The following is a 19,195-nucleotide window of genomic DNA, read 5'->3' on the forward strand; positions in this document are numbered from 1 at the left end:
CAGGTGAGACTCCCCAGGTGCATGCTGGGATTGCTCACGGGGTGGGGGTGGGGGGTAAAGAGACAGGGCCGTTGTCCCAAACGCAAAAAAAAACAAAACACAGACTGAACCTTCACTGTAGTGTGTTTATGTTCAAAGGCTCAATTGTTAGACAGATAGACAAAGAGACAGAACAGAACAGAAGCTTAGAAATATAGACAGGCAGACAGTCATATACTGAGAGAGACAGACAGAAACATGGACAGAGAGACAGACAGACACCTGGACAGAGATAGAGAGACAAACTGACAGAGAGATAGACACAGACAGACAGATATAGACAGAGACACAGACAGGCAGGTTCAGCATCACACTAAAGTATAAGAATAAGCTTGTTAATGACCTTTGACCCTCTCACCCCACACACAGGTGGTGAAGGCGTACGATCACCACGAGCAGGAGTGGGTGGCCATCAAGATCATCAAGAATAAGAAAGCCTTCCTGAACCAGGCGCAGATCGAACTCCGGCTCCTCGAGCTCATGAACAAACACGACACCGAGATGAAGTACTATATAGGTGTGTACACACACACACACACACACACACACACACAGAATTCTCTTTTACATACACTAAATTAGCATGTGATTAAAGTCAGGGGTGCAGGTTTAGTGCAGTAGTAATGTACTAATGTAATGTAATAATTTAGTAATGGAGTAATGCAGGTTTATGGCCACCAGTTTAGCCTCCATTACTGCATTACTACATTAATACATTATTACATTATTACATTACTACATTATTACATTATTACATTACTACATTAATACATTAATACATTATTACATTATTACATTACTACATTACTACATTACTACATTATTACATTACTACATTACTACATTACTACATTATTACATTACTACATTACTACATTATTACATTACTACATTACTACATTATTACATTACTACATTACTGTATTTTACATTATTAAATTACTACATTATTACATTACTGTATTATTACATTATTACATTACTGCATTATTACATTACTGTATTATTACATTATTACATTACTACATTACTACATTACATTACTACATTATTACATTACTACATTACATTACTACATTACTGTATTATTACATTACTACATTATTACATTACATTATTACATTACTACATTACTACATTACTGTATTATTACATTATTACATTACTGCATTATTACATTACTACATTATTACATTACTGCATTATTACATTATTACATTATCAATGAAAGTAAAAAAAACCTCACAGCAAAATCAGACAAATTAACACTCTCTCTCTCTCTCTCTCTCTCTCTCTCTCTGTCTCTGTCAGTCCACCTGAAGCGCCACTTCATGTTCCGTAATCACCTGTGTTTGGTGTTTGAGCTGCTCTCCTATAACCTGTACGATCTGCTGCGTAACACTAATTTCCGGGGCGTGTCGCTCAACCTGACGCGGAAGTTCGCTCAGCAGCTGTGCACGGCGCTGCTCTTCCTGGCCACGCCCGAGCTCAGCATCATCCACTGCGACCTGAAGCCCGAGAACATCCTGCTGTGTAACCCCAAACGCAGCGCCATCAAGATCGTCGACTTCGGCAGCTCCTGTCAGCTCGGGCAGAGGGTGAGACACCGTACACAAACACACACACAAACACACGCACACAGAGTTATCCCGAGCAAAAACATTCTCTTTTCCTGATGCGATATTTAACTCCAGTAATGATTTCCCATCAGCTGCTGATTTATCCTTCTCTCTCTCTCTCTCACACACACACACACACACTTATTTTCTGCTGCCCCCTGCTGGAGAAAAAGACTCACTGCTGCCTTTATGGCCTTATTAGTAAAGACGTCCTCTATAACACTCACTCAGATTGTGCTGCCCCCAAGTGGACAAAACGTGTTACTGCAGATTTCTGAAACAGATTCATTTCCTGCTTAAAACCTAGGGGTCATTATACATTTTTATACATGTTAATATTCCCTCATTTTATGCCTGAAATAAACAGAATTAGCTCACTCAAAATGATAAAATATAACGTTTGTTCTTTTTATTTTTAAATTTTCCATTTTAACGTTTTTCTTTCTTCTTTTCTTTCTCATCTCGTGTTGCACCTTCTCTCTTCTTTTTCTTCCTCCAACCATTTTTTTTTTCATTGTCACTACTTTCTTTTTCATCCTGATCTTCTCCTTATATTCGCTTCCCTGGTTTGTTTTCCTTCTTCGTCAGCGTTGTTGTAGTCGTTCCTCTCTTTCATCCTTGTATTGTTTTTCTCTTTCTTTTAACTCTTGCTTAGTAAGGCTAAATCACGGAACAAAACGAAGATGGGTCATCATAACACCTCTCATGTGTGCGTGCGTGTGTGTGTGTGTGTGTGTGTGTGTGTGTGTGTGACAGATCTATCAGTACATACAGAGTCGGTTCTACCGTTCTCCCGAGGTGTTGTTAGGAATGCCGTATGATCTGGCCATCGACATGTGGAGTCTCGGCTGCATCCTGGTGGAGATGCACACGGGGGAGCCACTGTTCAGCGGCTCTAATGAGGTACGTGCACACACACACACACAGTACAGCACCAGGTATTTAGCTAACATGATTATAAAATAAAGCATTAAATAAAATTATTGAGAAGCTATACAGCACCATGAATATGGCATTTTTTTATACTGTTTTATTATTTATTATTCCTCATTCTTCTGCTTCCTGTTGTTTGGTTCGTTATAATTAGAAGTAATTCTTATTCTGGTTTCTAGGTGGATCAGATGAATAAGATTGTGGAGGTGCTGGGCGTTCCTCCGAACCACATGCTGGATCAGGCACCTAAAGCACGCAAATACTTCGATAAGCTCTCAGACGGCCTGTGGACCGTGAAGAAGAACAAGGACATAAAGAAGGTACTTTATCCTTCAGCCTCCGTGAGTAGCACTCTGCTTCTACTTAACCATTAAAACCATTAAATCCATTACGCTCCGCCCCTTTTACATCACACACACCAGCAAACATCACAACACTGTTTCTAATTGACCATTAAACCCATTAAACCACACCTCTTTTACACCTCACACACACACATCAGTATCTGTCATCTTCTAATTAGTCATTAAATCCGTTAAACTAGTTAAACCCCGCCTCTTTACATCACCTGCATCAACAGACTTTACAACACTGTTGCAAATAAACCTATTAAGCCCCTCCCCTTTTTATATCACACATTCACACACAATCATCAGTAATTCATATTCTAATTAGTCATTAAATCTATTAAACCCCACCCCTTTTTATATAACAGACACACACAATCATCAGTAAATGTCATCTTCTAATTAGTTATTAAAGCCATTAAACTTGTTAAACCCCGCCCCTTTTATATCACATGCATCACCTAATTAAGCCCTAATTAAACCAAACCTATTAACCCTGCCCCTTTTTGCATCACAATCTCACACACACCTCATTTTTCAAATGATATCTCATTATTGTGTAAATAGCATCTTCATCCATCACCATCATCATCATCATCATCACTGTAATCATCTAATCCATGTCGATCCCAGAGCTAAACTGAGTCTCCAGTGTTAGCTTATAGCTGCATTCGCTCACCCGAGCCTCACACTCTTACGCTAGGTTCTCACTCGCACTAGCGTGTGACGAGCAGCTCGCTCTCTACACGTTTAATAAGAAGTAACAGGGACCTAATCGCAGGCAGGAGATAAAGAAGTGAAGAAACGTCTTCCCACCAGCGCCCCCTCTTGGTGGATCTCAAAAAAGACCTCCACGTTTACTCACTCGTACCCAATTATTTTAATGATTTAAACTGGGGGAAAACCCAGACAGACATGTGAGTCCCCTCACTAGTTTACTCCGAGTTCTGAATGATGTGTTTTTGTTCAGCTGGGTGAGTGCGTGCCTCAGCTGTTCTCCTCAGTCCTCAGAATAAAAACACTTCCCAGGTTCATCAGAACTGGAGACGAGGTCAAGCGAGACACTCACTGGGTCACCTGTCCTCTGTTCACTTCCTCCCTGTTACCCATCATGCACTCTCACCCTCACTATCTCTGTATTTATCACAGTTTTACTCATGAAGCTTTAGTCAGTTAGTCAGTAAATCAGTGATACACACCGGACTAGATAATCGTGCGGCGTGGTCTGTCTAACGTCCAGCATGAGCTCTACTCTCCTGACTTTCGCTTTTTATCTTTAAAGACACTCGGGAGGTAAAGTTAAGCCATAGACCTCATTTCCAAATACATTTCAGGAACCTTTATCAGATCCTCACAAGCAGGACAGGCCACGCCCACCAGAGACAAACTGGAGTGACATCACCAGCTTGTCACATTTTAAATTTGATCTGTACATGTGATGATGATGATGATGATGATGATGTGTTTTTAATCTCTCTCTCTCTCTCTCTCTCTCTATCGGTCTTCCCTTTCTTCAGGAGTATAAACCTCCCGCAACCCGGCGTCTCCATGAGATTTTAGGGGTGGAGACCGGGGGTCCCGGGGGAAGGCGGGCTGGGGAGCAAGGCCACGCCCCTTGCGATTACCTGAAGTTTAAGGACCTGATCCTGCGCATGCTGGACTACGACCCCAAAACGCGCATCACGCCGTTCTACGCCCTGCAGCACAACTTCTTCAAAAAGACCACAGACGAGGGAACAAACACCAGCAGCTCCACCTCCACCAGCCCGGCCATGGACCACAGCCACTCCACCTCCACCACCAGCTCCGTGTCCAGCTCTGGTACACACACACACACACACACACACACAGAAAGTTCAGTCCAGCTCTTCACGAACTGATCAGGGTTGAGGTTGCTGATTGGACGTTAAAAATTTCCTGTGTAAATAAAAATCCCATATTTTTTTTAAAAAGCCATAATTTCCACATCTGTAAGCGTGTTTCCTGACCCCAGGTGGATCCAGCGGTTCTTCCAATGACAACCGAAACTATCGGTACAGCAACCGATACTACAACAGCGCCGTCACACACACGGACTACGAGATGCAGAGCCCGCAGGTATGGCCTGGGATTTTTGGGGGTTTTTTTATAATAACTTTGGCTTAGCAACAGTAACCAAGTGTGGGCGGAGTTTGAGATCTGTCAGTAACCGAGACGACTGCTCCCTACTACTGTTTTGTAATAATATGTCTCTCTTTGCTTCCCTCCTGTCTTCCTCTTTTCTGTCCTCTTGTCCTTCCTTCCTGTCGTTCTCTCCTCTCACCTGTCATCCTTTCCTCCTTCCTTCCTTCCTTCCTTCCTTCCTTCCTCTCCTCCTCCTCCTCCTCTCGGGTCTGTAGGCTCCGTCTCAGCAGCAGTTGCGTATCTGGCCGGGCAGTGACAGCAGCGACTCGTCGTACCCACAGCTCCTGCTGCACAAACCCGCCGCCACGCAGCAGCGCCACTTCCTGGGCGGAGCTGCCATGATGGAGACGCTGCACCCGCACCCCGTCTACGGCCGCCAGCTTCGCCAGCAGGGTCCGGCCCAGGGTCAAGGGTCGCAAGTTCAAGGCTCGCAAGGCCAAGGCTCGCAAGGTCAGGCGATGATGTCATCGCCGCCACCGTCGTCGCAAGTGCAGGACAGCATCGAGCTGAGTCTCGGCGGCCATCATCAGCATCACCACCATCACCAATTGGCTCAGTCTTCCTTGGCTCCGCCCCTTTCTCTTCCTCCGTCGAGCCTGGACTCCAGCCAGTACGGCTCCTCCAACCTCCACCTGGGAATCTCCGCCTTTCGGACTAGAACGGCCTCTCAGACGCAGCAGATCGCACAAGCCCCGCCCACTCAGGACAGCATGGGCTACGTCCCGCCCTGTTACCCCGGAAACAACAATAACAACCCACCACAGGGAGGCGGGGTAATCACCGGAGCACCGCCCAGAGGCGGGGTTAGACCCGATTCGTCGGAGGATTCCATCATGATGGGAGGCGGGGGGGGCGGAGGCGGGCAGAGCGCGGCCAACTCTTGATAAATCTTGAACAAATTACGCAAAGCCATACACGAAAAAATTGAAAAAACAAAAAAATTTTAACGTAAATGATTTAAAAAACAAAAAACAAAAATACACAGACATGTAGTACACACACACACACACACACACACTTTCAAAAACACCACACGGAGAAAAAACTTGTGAAAATTTTCATTTTTGTTTGTTTTTGTTTTGCATGGGGAGGAGAAGAGCGAGAAGGAAATAACATTGTTCAATTCTTTTGTTTTGTTTTGTTTTTGAATGAAGTGAGCGGAGGGTTACGTTACGCCGTCAGAGAGCTTCAGAAGGTTTGTTTTTATTACTCATCAATTATTATTATTATTATTATTATTATTATTATTATTATTGGATTTTATGTGATTTAAGGATAGGTTTGCAGCGAGAGATTTATTCTTTTCTTTTTTTTTTTTTCTTTTTTTTCGTTGAAACTTTTGTTGTTTTGTTTCCGAGGCGCGGAACGTTGAGGAGCGTCAGATCGGAGCGATGAATGTTAGAGAGAAACAGCAGGGGAGAGAGAGAGAGAGAGAGAGAGAGAGAGAGAGAGAGATGAAGAAACAGCAGCATGTATCTCGGCACGTGTCGATTACCGGTTATACGATATATCGCAATATTCAACACCCAGAAACGCAGCCGTCTGTTAAAGGTCCTCATCTCAGACACGTTTTGAAGTGGCGCCCTCTGCTGCCCGGGTGGTTTAATGTACAATAGCTATCTTTGAAATAATACGAGTATTTCAGTTCTAGAAACGCTTTTAAACTTTTTAACACAAACAGTAACACAAACTGCAGCTTTAAATACGACAGTAAACACTTTTAATACGTGATAATATCGAGAGTGTGATCAAATCGCTCCGTTTTTAATGATGGTCATAACTGAGAGGCGTTTTCACTGTTCCCGTGCTGTCCTGTCACGATATCCGGAAGACTGAACACTAATATCGCAATATATCGTATGACTATCGTATCGACACACACTCACACTCACTCATACACACTCACACACACACGTAGGTGGAGGTGACCGCGATAATTCACATTCGCGCCGAGGAATGCCAGCAAGAGTGTGAGAGAGGAGGAAGGATCCCGTATCATTTATATTATTATTGTTGTTTTACTGAAGTCTAGTGGTGAGTGTATATTGTTTATAAATTAATTTATTAAGAGTCACTACAGAGAGAGAGAGACAGAGAGAGAGACAGAGAGAGAGAGAGAGAGACAGAGAGAGAGAGAGACAGAGAGAGAGACAGAGAGAGAGAGAGACAGAGAGAGAGACAGAGAGAGAGACAGAGAGAGAGACAGAGAGAGATGGAAGGATTTGTGAGTGAGAAAGACAGGTGGGTGTGGTGTTTTTTTTTTTTAATTTATTCGATGTGTTATTTATTATTTTGACAGACAGGTGACACGTCACACACACACACACACACACACACACTTTTGTTACTTTTTTGTTTTGTTTTGTTTTTATAGTTTCCGATCTCGTTGGCTGACACACTGGCTTCTCTGATCTCAAACTCTGAAACAAATAAAATGAAGCAAATGACAGAAACCGTAGTCACACACACACACACACACACACACACACAGGAGGAAGTGATACAGCAACAAAAACAACAAAACCATGACAAAGCGCTCGGCCACACGGAAAAACCAAAATGCTTCCCTGTTTGTTTTTTTTGTTTTTGTTTTTTAAAAAACTCGTCTGCCTTCTTCATCAGACTCTCACTCCTGTCTCACTTTCATCCCACGTCTGTCTCTCTCTCTGTCTCTCTCTCTCTCTCTCACTGGCTCGCTGAATATTCTAAGTCAAACCTGTCTCGCTTTTTCTCTCATCCTTCCTTTCGTTTAAGCTTCTCTCTTTCTCTGTCTCTCTCTCTTTCTCATGCCTCTTTCTTTTTCTTGTTTTATCTTTCTCTGTGTATCTCCCTTTTTTATTATTTCAGGCTTTTCTTTCTCTCTCATTCCCTCGTTATTTGTCATCATCTGTCCTCTCTCTCTCTCCCTCCCTCGCTCCCTCTCTCCCTCTCCCTCTCCCTCTCTCTCCCTCTCTCTCTCCTCCTCTGCAACACTCTGTGAGTGCTGTTAGCCATCATGAAGTTAAAAAAAGAAGAAAAAAAAGAGAAAAAAAGTGAACTACTTCTCTCTCGGCTGCTATCTCCACTCTCAACCATGTTCGGATTGCTGCTAAAGAAAAACGACAGATAAATAAATAAATAAATTAAATAAATAAAAATAAATGAATAAAAAAAACTTTTTAACCCTCCTGCTTCAGAAAAAAAAGAAAAAAAAATTATAAAACCACTGCATCTCATGTATTTATTACTATTTAACAAGGAAAAAAAAGAAAAAAAAAAAGAAAAAATGAACTTGTTTTCTGCTGTTTTTTTTGTTTGTTTGTTTGGGGTTTTGTTTACTTTCTTTCTTGGTACAGGTGAAAGCTTGACATTTCTATTCTGTAACGGAAACATGGTATTAAACAAGTGCCTCGATTTCTCGGTCAGCCGCCGGACAGAGTGGGACGGGACGGGGGCGGAGTTTGAGCAGGGGTCAAACGACATGTATAGCTTAAAAAAAAAAGAAATTTCAAGCCTCATGTAATTGTGTAGAAAAGAAATCCACTACAATTCAAATCCTTGTGAGAATCGGAGTCGTATCGGAAGCGAGCCTCAGTTTGACTGACCAATTACCGTATATTTAATTAACTGATGACATCATCATCCATTGTAATTTGTGTACATAGCACTCATGCTTCATCCAAGTTAACGGTTAAGCAATGGTAGGATGAAAATGTCGTGTTATATATATATATGTATATCTATACGTATATATATATATATATACACACACATATATATATTATTTTTTTCTTCTCAAGGCTGCTTCTCGTGACTGGGATTCAAACCTGCGACCTTGAAGGCAACAGGACCTCCAAAACTACCTTAACTCTCTCTCACATCAGTAACGATGACTGCTGTCCTTTCTGTTGCGGTTGAAACTTGTAATCGGCCGACACGGCTGCTTTACTTTGTATTTTCTCAACGCCATCCTTCATGAGAAACATCATGTCTGAAGTATTATCACATCATCGGTTTTTTGGTTTCTCTATTAAAGAGAAAGTTGCCTCTAATCTCACGTGGAGAAGTTCATCACACTGGCTCTGTATGGGGTATTAAAGTGTTAAAGCCGCTGAAACGCGCACGATGTTTCCCCGCGCGCGGCCTCCAGGTTAGCATGGTGCGCTAAACGTGCCCAAGTGTGCAAATCCTCCCACGGTCGGGGTTCATGGAGTTGTTCAGGCTGAGCTCCATCCACAATCACTTTCCTCCAACATCAGAATCAGGGGACGGGGGCGTGGCCTACCTAAAGTCTGGAGGCAGAGCTTGTACATCCATCAGAGGTTTTATTGGATGATAAAGAGTAAAGCCATGTGTGAGGATTCAGACATGTAGTTATGTTTAGTGCACTGTGCTAATCTGGTGGCTGGACGTTTCTGCCACTTGTTAGCTACGTTAACGGTGTAGCTCATGGTGGACATCGTGGACATTTCAGTCTCGGACACACTGCGGCTTTCGGAACACGACCGCAAGTTCGTAAGAATTCACACAGACGAACTGTATGAAAAGTTACGAGGGGTTCAGTTTTGGCAGTGGGCGGGGCTTAGCTGTCATAGCTTCCAGTTGTTAGTTATATCTGATATCATGACGCTCCTGCTTTCAGTTCAGGATCCTATGTAGGGTGCCTAAGTAGGGAGTCTCATTTATTTAGCACAAGGATGGAGTGTTTTTCTTAATCCCTATTCAAACGGGATTAGTTTTCCAGACGCGTGTACGTTCGGTATGTCGCAAGACGACGTCTGTAGAAGTCTGATTGATCGACATACGATGAGTGATGAATCTGGATAAATCACGGAGGTGGGCGGGTCTTCACCGCCTCATTTTAATACACACACATTGTCTTGCTTGTTAATTATAAGCCCTTGTTGTTGGGGGCGTGGCCACGCGTGATCATTAATAGGTCACGTCTGTAGGAACTCAGTAACTCCAGGAATTTCATTACACACATCCGTGTGGAAACCTAATCCGGTCTGAACAGGGTTTATTCCGAACAAATATGAAGAAGAAGGAGCACGAGTTTGAGACGCGAGGTGGACAATACCGTGTTTAGAAAGACTTTCGAATGGAACAGACTTTTCCTCCCTACTTAGGCAACGTCCCAACGAATAAAATCACTCCTTAAATACGATTTTATAATAACGATGGCACACGTGTGTGTGTGTGTGTGTTAGAATTCTTACGAATTTGCCACGTGTGAAACATGACGTTTATGAGAATGTCAGCATGATGATGTCGGTCAGATGTTCCAGGTCTAATGGGAAACGAAGGAACCTCAGAAACCTCAGAAGATGGACGTCTTGGTCTTCATCATCGCCGCTTCATCGCTGCTTCTGTTTAAACCCAAACACACCGAGGAGATGTTTCTGACTCTCATGGTGTTTCAGAGTTTATTACCTGTCCGGGAAACTGACACTCCTGAGCTAGCAAACAGCAAACGTGTGACACGTGAACACCACGCTGGAAAGGATCACATCTTACACTGCAAAACACAATGCATAAACTGTAGAAAAGTATTGGCACCCGCTCAAATCTGTCCAATAGTGTGAACAGACCACCGCAGATACGTTTGGGGGTTTAAACACCTCAGCGTCGCTGCTCAGCTGAGGTATTTAGCAAGAAAAGATATCTTGAATAAAGGCTAATTTAATGAACGTTTCTTTAATCGTTATCAGATTGTTTTTAAGCACGATGTAAAACCTATTTCTAGATATTTAAAAAATAATAATTTACATGAATTCAAGTTTGTTTATAGAAAGAAACACAATGATCGGCCGGTAAAACAAGACCGTTGTAAGCTTGAAACGAGTAAATATGTCTAGAAACAGGCTTAATAATAATCTCATATTTGTTTAAAAAGAAAGATTTAAGAGCTTCGTCATAAACAAGCGCTCGCTGCACGTTCTAATGGAGTAGAAAATCAAATACAAACAATACGTTAAAAATCATGTTAAAAATACATTTAAAACAAATATGTCAGATGAACACACTGTACTGGGAAAAAGATGAGCTTCAGTCAATAACTGAACAGATAGAAGGTGTGTAGTAAAGTCATATCTGTTCAGCGGTGTGTGTGCTGTTCCCTTTCCAATGGTGGATGTCCAGGATGTCCGGTGTGGCTGCGGGTTTTCTTTCCAAACGATCAGAAACTGCACTTGATGACCCACAGGTTCTCATCCCTGGTCTTGTAGAACCTCCTGTCCTGTACATTTTAGTGTTTTCAGATCAATTAGCTGAATCTGGTGTGTTGAAGCAGACACGCCCAATGTGCAGGACAGGAGGTCCTCCAGGACCAGGGCTGGGAACATGAGGACCAACTTGAAGTGTGGCTTCTGATTGGTTAGACTGAAACCCTTCGACGATACAGAACTAAGGATGGAATAGAGGGGTGCCAATACTTTACAGCACGATGGAGGGACTACAGTCAGTAATTGTCCACTTACAAAGCGGCCTTATATGAAAGTGGAGCTGTGTAAAGCAGCTTCCGAGACGTAGAGAACGTCTGTGTGATGTTAGATAGGTAACGAGAAGCAAGTGTGAAACGCTGATCAGCGTCAACAGCTCTGAAGAAAACACTTCTGCTCCAGTCTTTTACCAGATCATCATCATCGGGTCTGAAAGTGGGGTTTGTGATTCTTTCTTTTCTTTTTTTAAGTAAGAAAACTGCTACAGTGGTAGAACAACCAATCACAACCAACCATTAATAAAAGTTATTATATTTATTATTGTTTTTAAAGTTATTATCTGCTTCAACTGTTTTTATTCATATTTATTATCTGGTTTGAATCCAAATCTCAATACCACAAAAACAAGTGGCTTATAAATAACGTCCATGCGAATCTAATGATGAGTAAATAAAAATGAAGTGGGATTTGAAACCAAGGCTCCAAAAAAAAAAAAAAGCATGGTATGATTGTATACATTTAAATAACGAGCCTAATATCTGAAGTGTTGCATTATGTACATGAAATAAATCTGAGCTGAGGGGGTCAGGAGATTTTTTTAAGGGGTCCCTGATTTAAAATCTTCGACGTCCTTCAAGTTTGAATGTGTTTCCAGTTCAACACACCAATTATAAGGCAATATGTGTGTCAGTGTGTTAGAGAACAGAATTGTATTATTTTGTCCGAAAAGCAGCTTTAAAGACGGCGTCAGAGCTCAGGAGGAGGAACCCATGGAGGAAACCACAACTCAACAGGGAGAACCCATCCTGCTCTGTTTTCCACTGTGAATCACTCGTTCATCTTCAGTAACCGTTCATCCTGGACAGGGTGGGTGGATCTAGCGTTCACCCTGGACACACACACACATATTCACAGCTAGGGGCAATTTAACATAGCCAGTCCACTTAATGGCACTTAATTTCCACTAAAGTTATTTTCATATCCGACGTAAATCAGTCTATAAACTCCTGTTTATAAGCGGTATAAGTTAATTGCTTTGATGATATCAGTGTGCTATTATAACAGGATCTACTATGACTTTAGAAACATCACTCACAGGTGTAGTAGCACACGTGTGTTACTGATCTGCACCTGCTGTAATACTCAACATTTTTGAAGGCCAATGTAGGCTACAATCTGTATATCTGCCGACTTTATTTCATCAGACTGTGTTACTTCTCATTCTCCACAGTATCTAAAGCTACAATCAGTAATTATAAACTTAAAAGCGAGTGTAAATGTGAAAAGCTGCACAACTGTCAAACACTTCATAAGCACAGGAATTATATATCTATATAACAGACTAATATATATATTATATTTATATATAGTGTATTTTATTTCAGAATTTTACAGGTTAGCCTGAATCTTTTTTTTTTTTTTGCATATATTTATAATTCATTTAGTTGGATTTGTTTTGGGGTTTTAATGATGTAGTTACACGGAGCTGACCGGCAGAGGGCGGCAGCGTGCGACGTTTCCACCGTTTAAAAGCGATCCGTTTAAATCTCCATAAAGCCTGTTTTCTGTCAGGACACCTGATCACATAAAAGTACTGTTACTATTAATAGACCTGAACAGGTAATGACCAGATTCTTGCAGGACTGGAAATCATGACCATTCTCCAATTCATTTCCGGTTGGGCGGGGCCATGTAATTAAGCAGTGACGTCATCGTCGCATCAGGTGCTTCTCGGGTTAGTGGCTTAATTGCAGCAGCGTCTCAACTTTCTGTTCTTTAAAAAAAAAAAAAAACCTGCCCAGTAAAGCTTCCAGCGTTTGTAATCAGATTAGTGTCTGTGGGGCGGAAATGAACGGCGCGCGGCTGCTCCTCTCTCTGTACGTGTGTGTGTTTAGGTTACTGGGGTGTGTAATGGTTGTAACTGGGAGAGGTGATGATCAGAGATATAGCACCAGCACATCACCGGAGCAGGAGCTCTACAACGAGCCGAGGCCGGAGATCGGGGACAGTGACTTTACCCATCATCCTCCTCCTCATCACCCATCCGCCATCACGCCTCCTTATCTCCTCCTCCCCATGTTCCACCACCGCTCCTCTCCTGCCGTTTCTAAAGAGCTTTTCAGACCTGTAACCGGAAGGAGGACGTTACCGAGCGTTCTGTCCAATATTCTGATCCCACAAGTGCCCCAGACTCCCATCCGGGTCACTCCCGTGAATAATAATTACGGTGTGGAGTTGTGGTGTGGCTACAGCAAGATTTCCGTTCGAATCAATCAGGCTCTGCTGAACTTCCGGAGCTCCGCCGCTTACTTCCGGTTGGGAACATGTCCGCCGTCACGTGTTGACGGGAGCGTCCTGTACTTCCAGTACGAGCTGAATGAGTGTGGGAGTTCGCTATCGGTAAGAAAATAAACCAGCAATATAATCAGAGTGAAACTCTTTCACCTGCCCTGTCAGTTCTCGAACACAAGATGGCGCAGTGAGCTGCATTATTAATTACAGTTAATCATTACAGATACGCGCAAAGGGCGTCCTCGGATGGGAAATTTTTTAAAAATGTATATATAATTTTTGTCAAGGTTCAGAGATTGTGCACACTTAGACATGGGTCTGTGATGTGCACTAAATAAATAAACAAACAAAAATAAATAATCAGCCAAAATTTAAGTTTGAAATTTGGAGGTGACGTCAGTGGCTGCAGATAAATCTATTCCTCCCCATCAACATCTATCTGAAAGATATTAATATTTATGTAAGAAATAAAATACGTCCGAGTGGTGTGAGGTGGTACTTCAGCGGAGGTACTTCAGCGGAGGTACTTTAGCTATCAGAAGATGATTATTTTCCTCCAACAGCAAGTCCCCAAGCGTTTTCCTCATGCTCAACAGCAATTTACCAACAATTACAGTTCCGTACGACACGTCTTACTTTATATCCCTTTACTATAGAAAGGATAACGTTTTAGAAACGAGTGTGTTAATATAAACCTGTGCTACTGTCAGAACTTCTGACCAATCAGAACATTTGATCTGCAGCAAGATGAAACCTGGAGATCTTGGCAATAAAATGTGTAAATTCTGTGCAACTCTGAGTGGGTTCTGCTTTAATAACGGTTATCTGATGGTGAGTAAAGTCCAGCTAATGTTTCTCTGGCTGTTAGCATATCCTGACTAGCACTTCTACAGGACTTATGTGGTTTCTTAAAATGATTTATTGCTGAACTAAATCAGATCTTTCTTATTCAGGTGATAAACGGACAGCTCCTGTACACTAATGAGGTTCTCTACAGGCCGGAGGATCAGGGAGCCGTCATCAGAGCTGTGCCGCTAACGCTACCCGTCCAGTGTGCGTACGATCGGTGAGCACGAGTCTCAGCATGCCTCGAGGATCTGTCCGAGGAACACTACAGTACATTAGCTGGTTTATTCACAGATTATGAATTATATTCGTCTTTGTGGCTTGCCTGAAGATTTGTTCTTATAGTTACATTTAGCATTTAGCATAATGCTCTGTAGTTAGCTAGTCCGCTTGCTCTGAGTCGGTTTTAAAATGCTAGCAAGACTGACTCTGTTTCCAAGCAAACTTATTAACATTGGGCTAGTTGATTTACTGTAAGGCTAATTCATCGGTTAGCGTTAGTTCAAGGGTTGCTCATTAAACTAAAGCTAGACAACCTACAGCGTTTGCTAAACGTGTGGCGCTAAGTTTAGTTTTTCATCACAAAATAAATGTGATGTTTAAATATTTTGAAGTGAAATAATCAAAGATAAGTTCATTTTCTCATTTTGTTGAATCTTTTCTCCAGGTTTCACTATTCGTACAAAATCGGCTATTTGCCGGCGTCTCGTCCGCAGTCGTTTCGGAAGACGTTGATCAGGAAGCGGGTCTTCGGTCTCTCTGTGCGAAACGGTGAGGCGGCAGTTCACGTTCACGTGGCTTAGCGTTTCAGCTCGCTGTAATCGAGCTTGTGTGTGTTCTTACAGGTAAGTGGGAGGAACTTGAGGTGAACAAGAGTCACGTCCTCGGAGAGCCCATATACTTTGAATTCGGAGCAGAAGTCATCTTGAAGGACAAGCGCGTTTACGTCAAGGCCTGTCACGTTACGCCGAGCGAGGATTCCAGCTCCACCCAGCGCTACGATGTCATCAGCAACTTCGGGTAATCGGGCATAAGGTTCTACTTCCTGTTCTGTACGTAGTCGCCATGACGCTAAAGTTTTTTCTGTTTGTTAGATGCATGGTGGACAGTAAGAGGACAGGAAGTCAGTCGCGCTACATCTCGAGGCAGACGAACGTCCTTCGCTTTACACTCGACGCGTTTTTGTTCGCTGAGGCGGATTCAGAGGTATCGCTTTCTACTTTATATAATATCACAGAGTCGGTCATAAATCTTATAAAGGTCTTTCTTTTTTTAAATTTTATTTAACTTTATTAAATGTTAGAGAAATTAACGGTAATTATACATTTTATTTATAAGCGTGATGTCTCTCTGTAATCCTGTGCTTTTATTACGTAATCGAGCATTATATAGAAGAAAAATGTGTTGTAAATTTTATTTCAATTTCTGAAAACATTCCAGAGTTTTTCACTCTGATGTCTGTTCATGGACCGAGAGAAGAACCGCAGACAGTCTGTTTACTCCGAACTCCATTCGAATGGAAGTCTAAGAGCAGATGCTGAACTCCTTCCTTGAATAAACGTTTGTTACGTGACAGACGTGAGAGAAAATCTTCTCAAAACTCTGTTTATTCTTTATCTTTAACTTTCCAACACTGGAGTCATGCAGCAAAAAGTAGTTCCGGTTACTTGGCACTTTCCTGTAGATTTTGTGATCTCCATACGCCATCGGAGCCACACGACGACTACAGACTCTTCCCTCTGAAAGTGTTTCCAGTAATGAAAGGAACAACTTCTTCACATAGATCGTGTTAGATCGAGTTGAACATCTGCCCTTAGACTCCCGTTCTAATCGAGTTGGATAAAGATGAGGATGAAAACTGGGGTTTTGCTTTAACAGAGTCTTTTTCCTGTGTTTTCGTGGTTGTTGGTCGTTCTGTTGATCAGCGTTTTTATTTGCACTGCACTGTTGTGGTTGGAAACGCGTCCGCGAGCACCACAGCAAAGTCCTGCACCTACAGCGAGTCTGCGCTCAGGTGAGTTTAATCCTCTTTACAGAATCCTGGCTTGTGATTGGTCAGAAGGTGGTGATCAGTTTTCTAGAACAGCAGCTCCGACAGCAGCGCAGGTTTATATCAATGCGCTCGTTAAAATAATACCTTATCGTTTCTATAGTAACGGCTCGTGCACAGCGGACTGTAAAGATTGACGAGTGACGTTTTATGTAATTCATGTGACATTTATGGAAGGAGTCTCCAGTGTCGGTGCCCAGGTTTTTATCAAGATTTTTATTGAAGAACAATCTTAAAGTGCAGAAATCTCACAGTAAAACCGGGTTTAAATCGAGTGTGTGCCGAGTGTGTGCCGAGTGTGTGCCGAGTGTGTGCCGAGTGTGTGCCGAGTGTGTGCCGAGTGTGTGCCGAGTGTGTGCCGAGTGTGTGCCGAGTGTGTGCCGAGTGTGTGCCGAGTGTGTGCCGAGTGTGTGAACTCTGAGGTGTGTTATAATCAGGTGGGAGGAGCTTGGTGGCGACGCCTCCGTCTGTGACTGCTGTGACTCTCAGTGTCGCCCTCCGGAGTTCAGTAAGTTCTGTAACTGTGTGTCTTTACATCTTAGTTTTAAAAGTACGTAACGTTAATTGCTGTTTCTGTTCTATATCACACTTTCAACAGCGTCCTTGTTCCATATGTATGCATCCTCATGACTTCTTTATAAGAGTATAAATAAAAATGACTTTATAATAAAATCTATATCTACAAATGAAGCAAATCTTTGTAATTTTATTTACAAAAATGTTCAACGTAATACTTTGTAATAAAAATGTGTCAAATAAACACCAGTAAAATAAATTTTTATTTTTAAAATGTTTTTCAGCCTCTTTATAAATTTAATTGTTTTCGGGGTTTTTTTAATGAAGAATTTTAAAATCAGTTTTATTTTTTAAAAATGTTTTTGGGGCTGAAAATAATAAATGTAGATAATTACACATGCCAAACAATGGCAAATTATTATACAGTAAGAATGTACCGGGGGGGGGGGGGGTGGGGTTGGGTGTAGAGATTTGATAGAATTCTAAATGTTTTTTATAAATAATAATGACCTGTAAAATGAATACTTAAAAATATAATGTCTGTATTTGGTTTGGCTCCAGCAGACTCCTCGTCCTTCGTGGATCAGGCCGTGGTGACCAGCAAGCCGTGGAGTTTAATCCACAATGACCTTTATTCTGAAACTTCTGACAAGGGGCTGAACCCGGTGCCGGGCTCCGTCCAGTTACACCGCCACCATCATCTCGAGGGGGAGGAGACACAGGAGGAAGGGGAGGAGACCGAGGAGGAAGTGGTAGATGAGAAGGAAGAGTTAGAGGAGGAGGTTCTGATGGGTGTTGCAGAGTCTGAGAATGATGAAAGGATGAAGGAAGGAGATGCAGTGAACATGGCGAAAGATGGAGAAAAGGAGAAGGAAATGGACGCTGATGAGGTTCAGAAAGAGGAAGGAGCGATGCAGAAAAACATGACGGGCTTTGTAGCGACGTTCTCCGAGGGAACCTGGGAAGACGAAGAGTCGCGGAAGAGGAACACGTCCGCGTCAGTCACCGCAGCAAAGATGGACTGGAGTTTCTGAGATGTTTTCGGAGATAAACGAGGAGTAAAGATCACTGAGCGAGTCCTTCATCTCATCCCAGGTGGAAATGTCACATCTGTAGGGTTTACAATACATAGCACATAAAATTGGATAAAAATGAAGCACAATAATTGACTGTGGTCACTAAAATCTGTTTTTGTGCTGCTCAGAGATTCCTAATTCCTGCTCGGCTCTTCTCGGATCCCTTCGGGAATCCTGTCAGAAAGACCGGGGGCGGGGGCGCGGGTTCACCTGAACATTCATGCTAAAGTTCTTCTTCATGATGAGAACTGTCTGGACTCTGACCATTATCTCTCATTTATACAGAGTCTGTGTAATAAATAAATCAAATGAAATGAATGTGAAATGTCAAGCCTGGATTTCTCGTCCACTGAGAAGAACACGGTGAATAAGCTCACTCTGACGTGGTGTTGGGGAAAGAGTTAAACAGTAAAGTTTAAAACATGAGGATGGTACAGAGTCAGATGAGGATCACTGACAGGAAGCGAGTCATTCAAATATAAATTCATATATATTCAAAAATATATATTCAATATATATTCAAAAATATCATTTTTACTAAGCACACGCTTCAGGGCAAATCATTACACACCTGATCTAAAACCTTCCGGGTGAAAGGAAGCTCGGTGTTCTTCACCCTTTTAAAAATGTTTCATTTAACTGTTACGAGTATGTAAAGTAAATAAAGAAGTAAATCAGTTGTGTTACAGTGAAATAACTTTCAAATTCATCAAACAAGCACAGAGTATTTTATCTAAATCTGTCCGTCACTATTAGAGATTCATGTTAAAGCCTGACCACTTCATTCAGGAAAGTGACCCTAACATAAAAATTGTTCTTTTATCCAGAAGACATTTATAAGAATTGAGCAACACATCTGAGAATGAATTCATTTTAAGTTTTACTTTCAGACTTT

General features: G+C 42.1%; 2 protein-coding genes across 8 annotated transcripts in view; both read left to right on the forward strand.

Moving 5' to 3' along the window:
* dyrk1b (dual-specificity tyrosine-(Y)-phosphorylation regulated kinase 1B) overlaps positions 1-11,821 on the forward strand; it is a 41,765-nt gene extending 29,944 nt beyond the window's left edge. For 4 of the 7 annotated variants that reach the window (XM_053611372.1, XM_053611374.1, XM_053611373.1 and 1 more), the window contains 8 exons: positions 1-3; positions 409-556; positions 1,351-1,637; positions 2,415-2,561; positions 2,771-2,932; positions 4,456-4,759; positions 4,932-5,035; positions 5,317-6,556. The exon at positions 1-3 is cut by the window's left edge and continues 186 nt beyond it. In XM_053611372.1, the coding sequence (XP_053467347.1) occupies positions 1-3; positions 409-556; positions 1,351-1,637; positions 2,415-2,561; positions 2,771-2,932; positions 4,456-4,759; positions 4,932-5,035; positions 5,317-5,985 (1,824 nt within the window). In that variant the 3' untranslated portion in view covers positions 5,986-6,556. Of the gene's footprint in view, positions 4-408; positions 557-1,350; positions 1,638-2,414; positions 2,562-2,770; positions 2,933-4,455; positions 4,760-4,931; positions 5,036-5,316; positions 6,557-8,880 lie in introns of those variants that run through there. The other 3 variants (XR_008384442.1, XR_008384441.1, XM_053611371.1) reach the window with 3 other exon arrangements.
* A 1,542-nt stretch (positions 11,822-13,363) lies between these two features.
* On the forward strand, positions 13,364-17,291 carry LOC128599422 (zona pellucida sperm-binding protein 3-like). Its single transcript, XM_053610959.1, has 7 exons — positions 13,364-13,920; positions 14,766-14,878; positions 15,326-15,429; positions 15,504-15,678; positions 15,753-15,900; positions 16,476-16,672; positions 17,146-17,291. The coding sequence occupies exons 1-7, from the start codon at positions 13,369-13,371 to the stop codon at positions 17,264-17,266; spliced, it is 1,410 nt and encodes a 469-aa protein (XP_053466934.1). The 5' UTR covers positions 13,364-13,368; the 3' UTR covers positions 17,267-17,291.
* Positions 17,292-19,195: the final 1,904 nt, after the last annotated feature.

The sequence above is a fragment of the Ictalurus furcatus genome, chromosome 23 (assembly GCF_023375685.1).
Source record: "Ictalurus furcatus strain D&B chromosome 23, Billie_1.0, whole genome shotgun sequence".
Taxonomy (NCBI): Eukaryota; Metazoa; Chordata; class Actinopteri; order Siluriformes; family Ictaluridae; genus Ictalurus; species Ictalurus furcatus.

Excerpts from the sequence above, each read along its gene's own strand:
- LOC128599422 (XM_053610959.1), top strand. The coding sequence starts at position 13,369 with ATGAACGGCGCGCGGCTGCTCCTCTCTCTGTACGTGTGTGTGTTTAGG. Across the intron at positions 15,679-15,752 it reads GATGTCATCAGCAACTTCGG|ATGCATGGTGGACAGTAAGA; the intron begins GTAATCGGGCAT and ends TCTGTTTGTTAG. Across the intron at positions 15,901-16,475 it reads TATATAATATCACAGAGTCG|ACTCCCGTTCTAATCGAGTT; the intron begins GTCATAAATCTT and ends ATCTGCCCTTAG.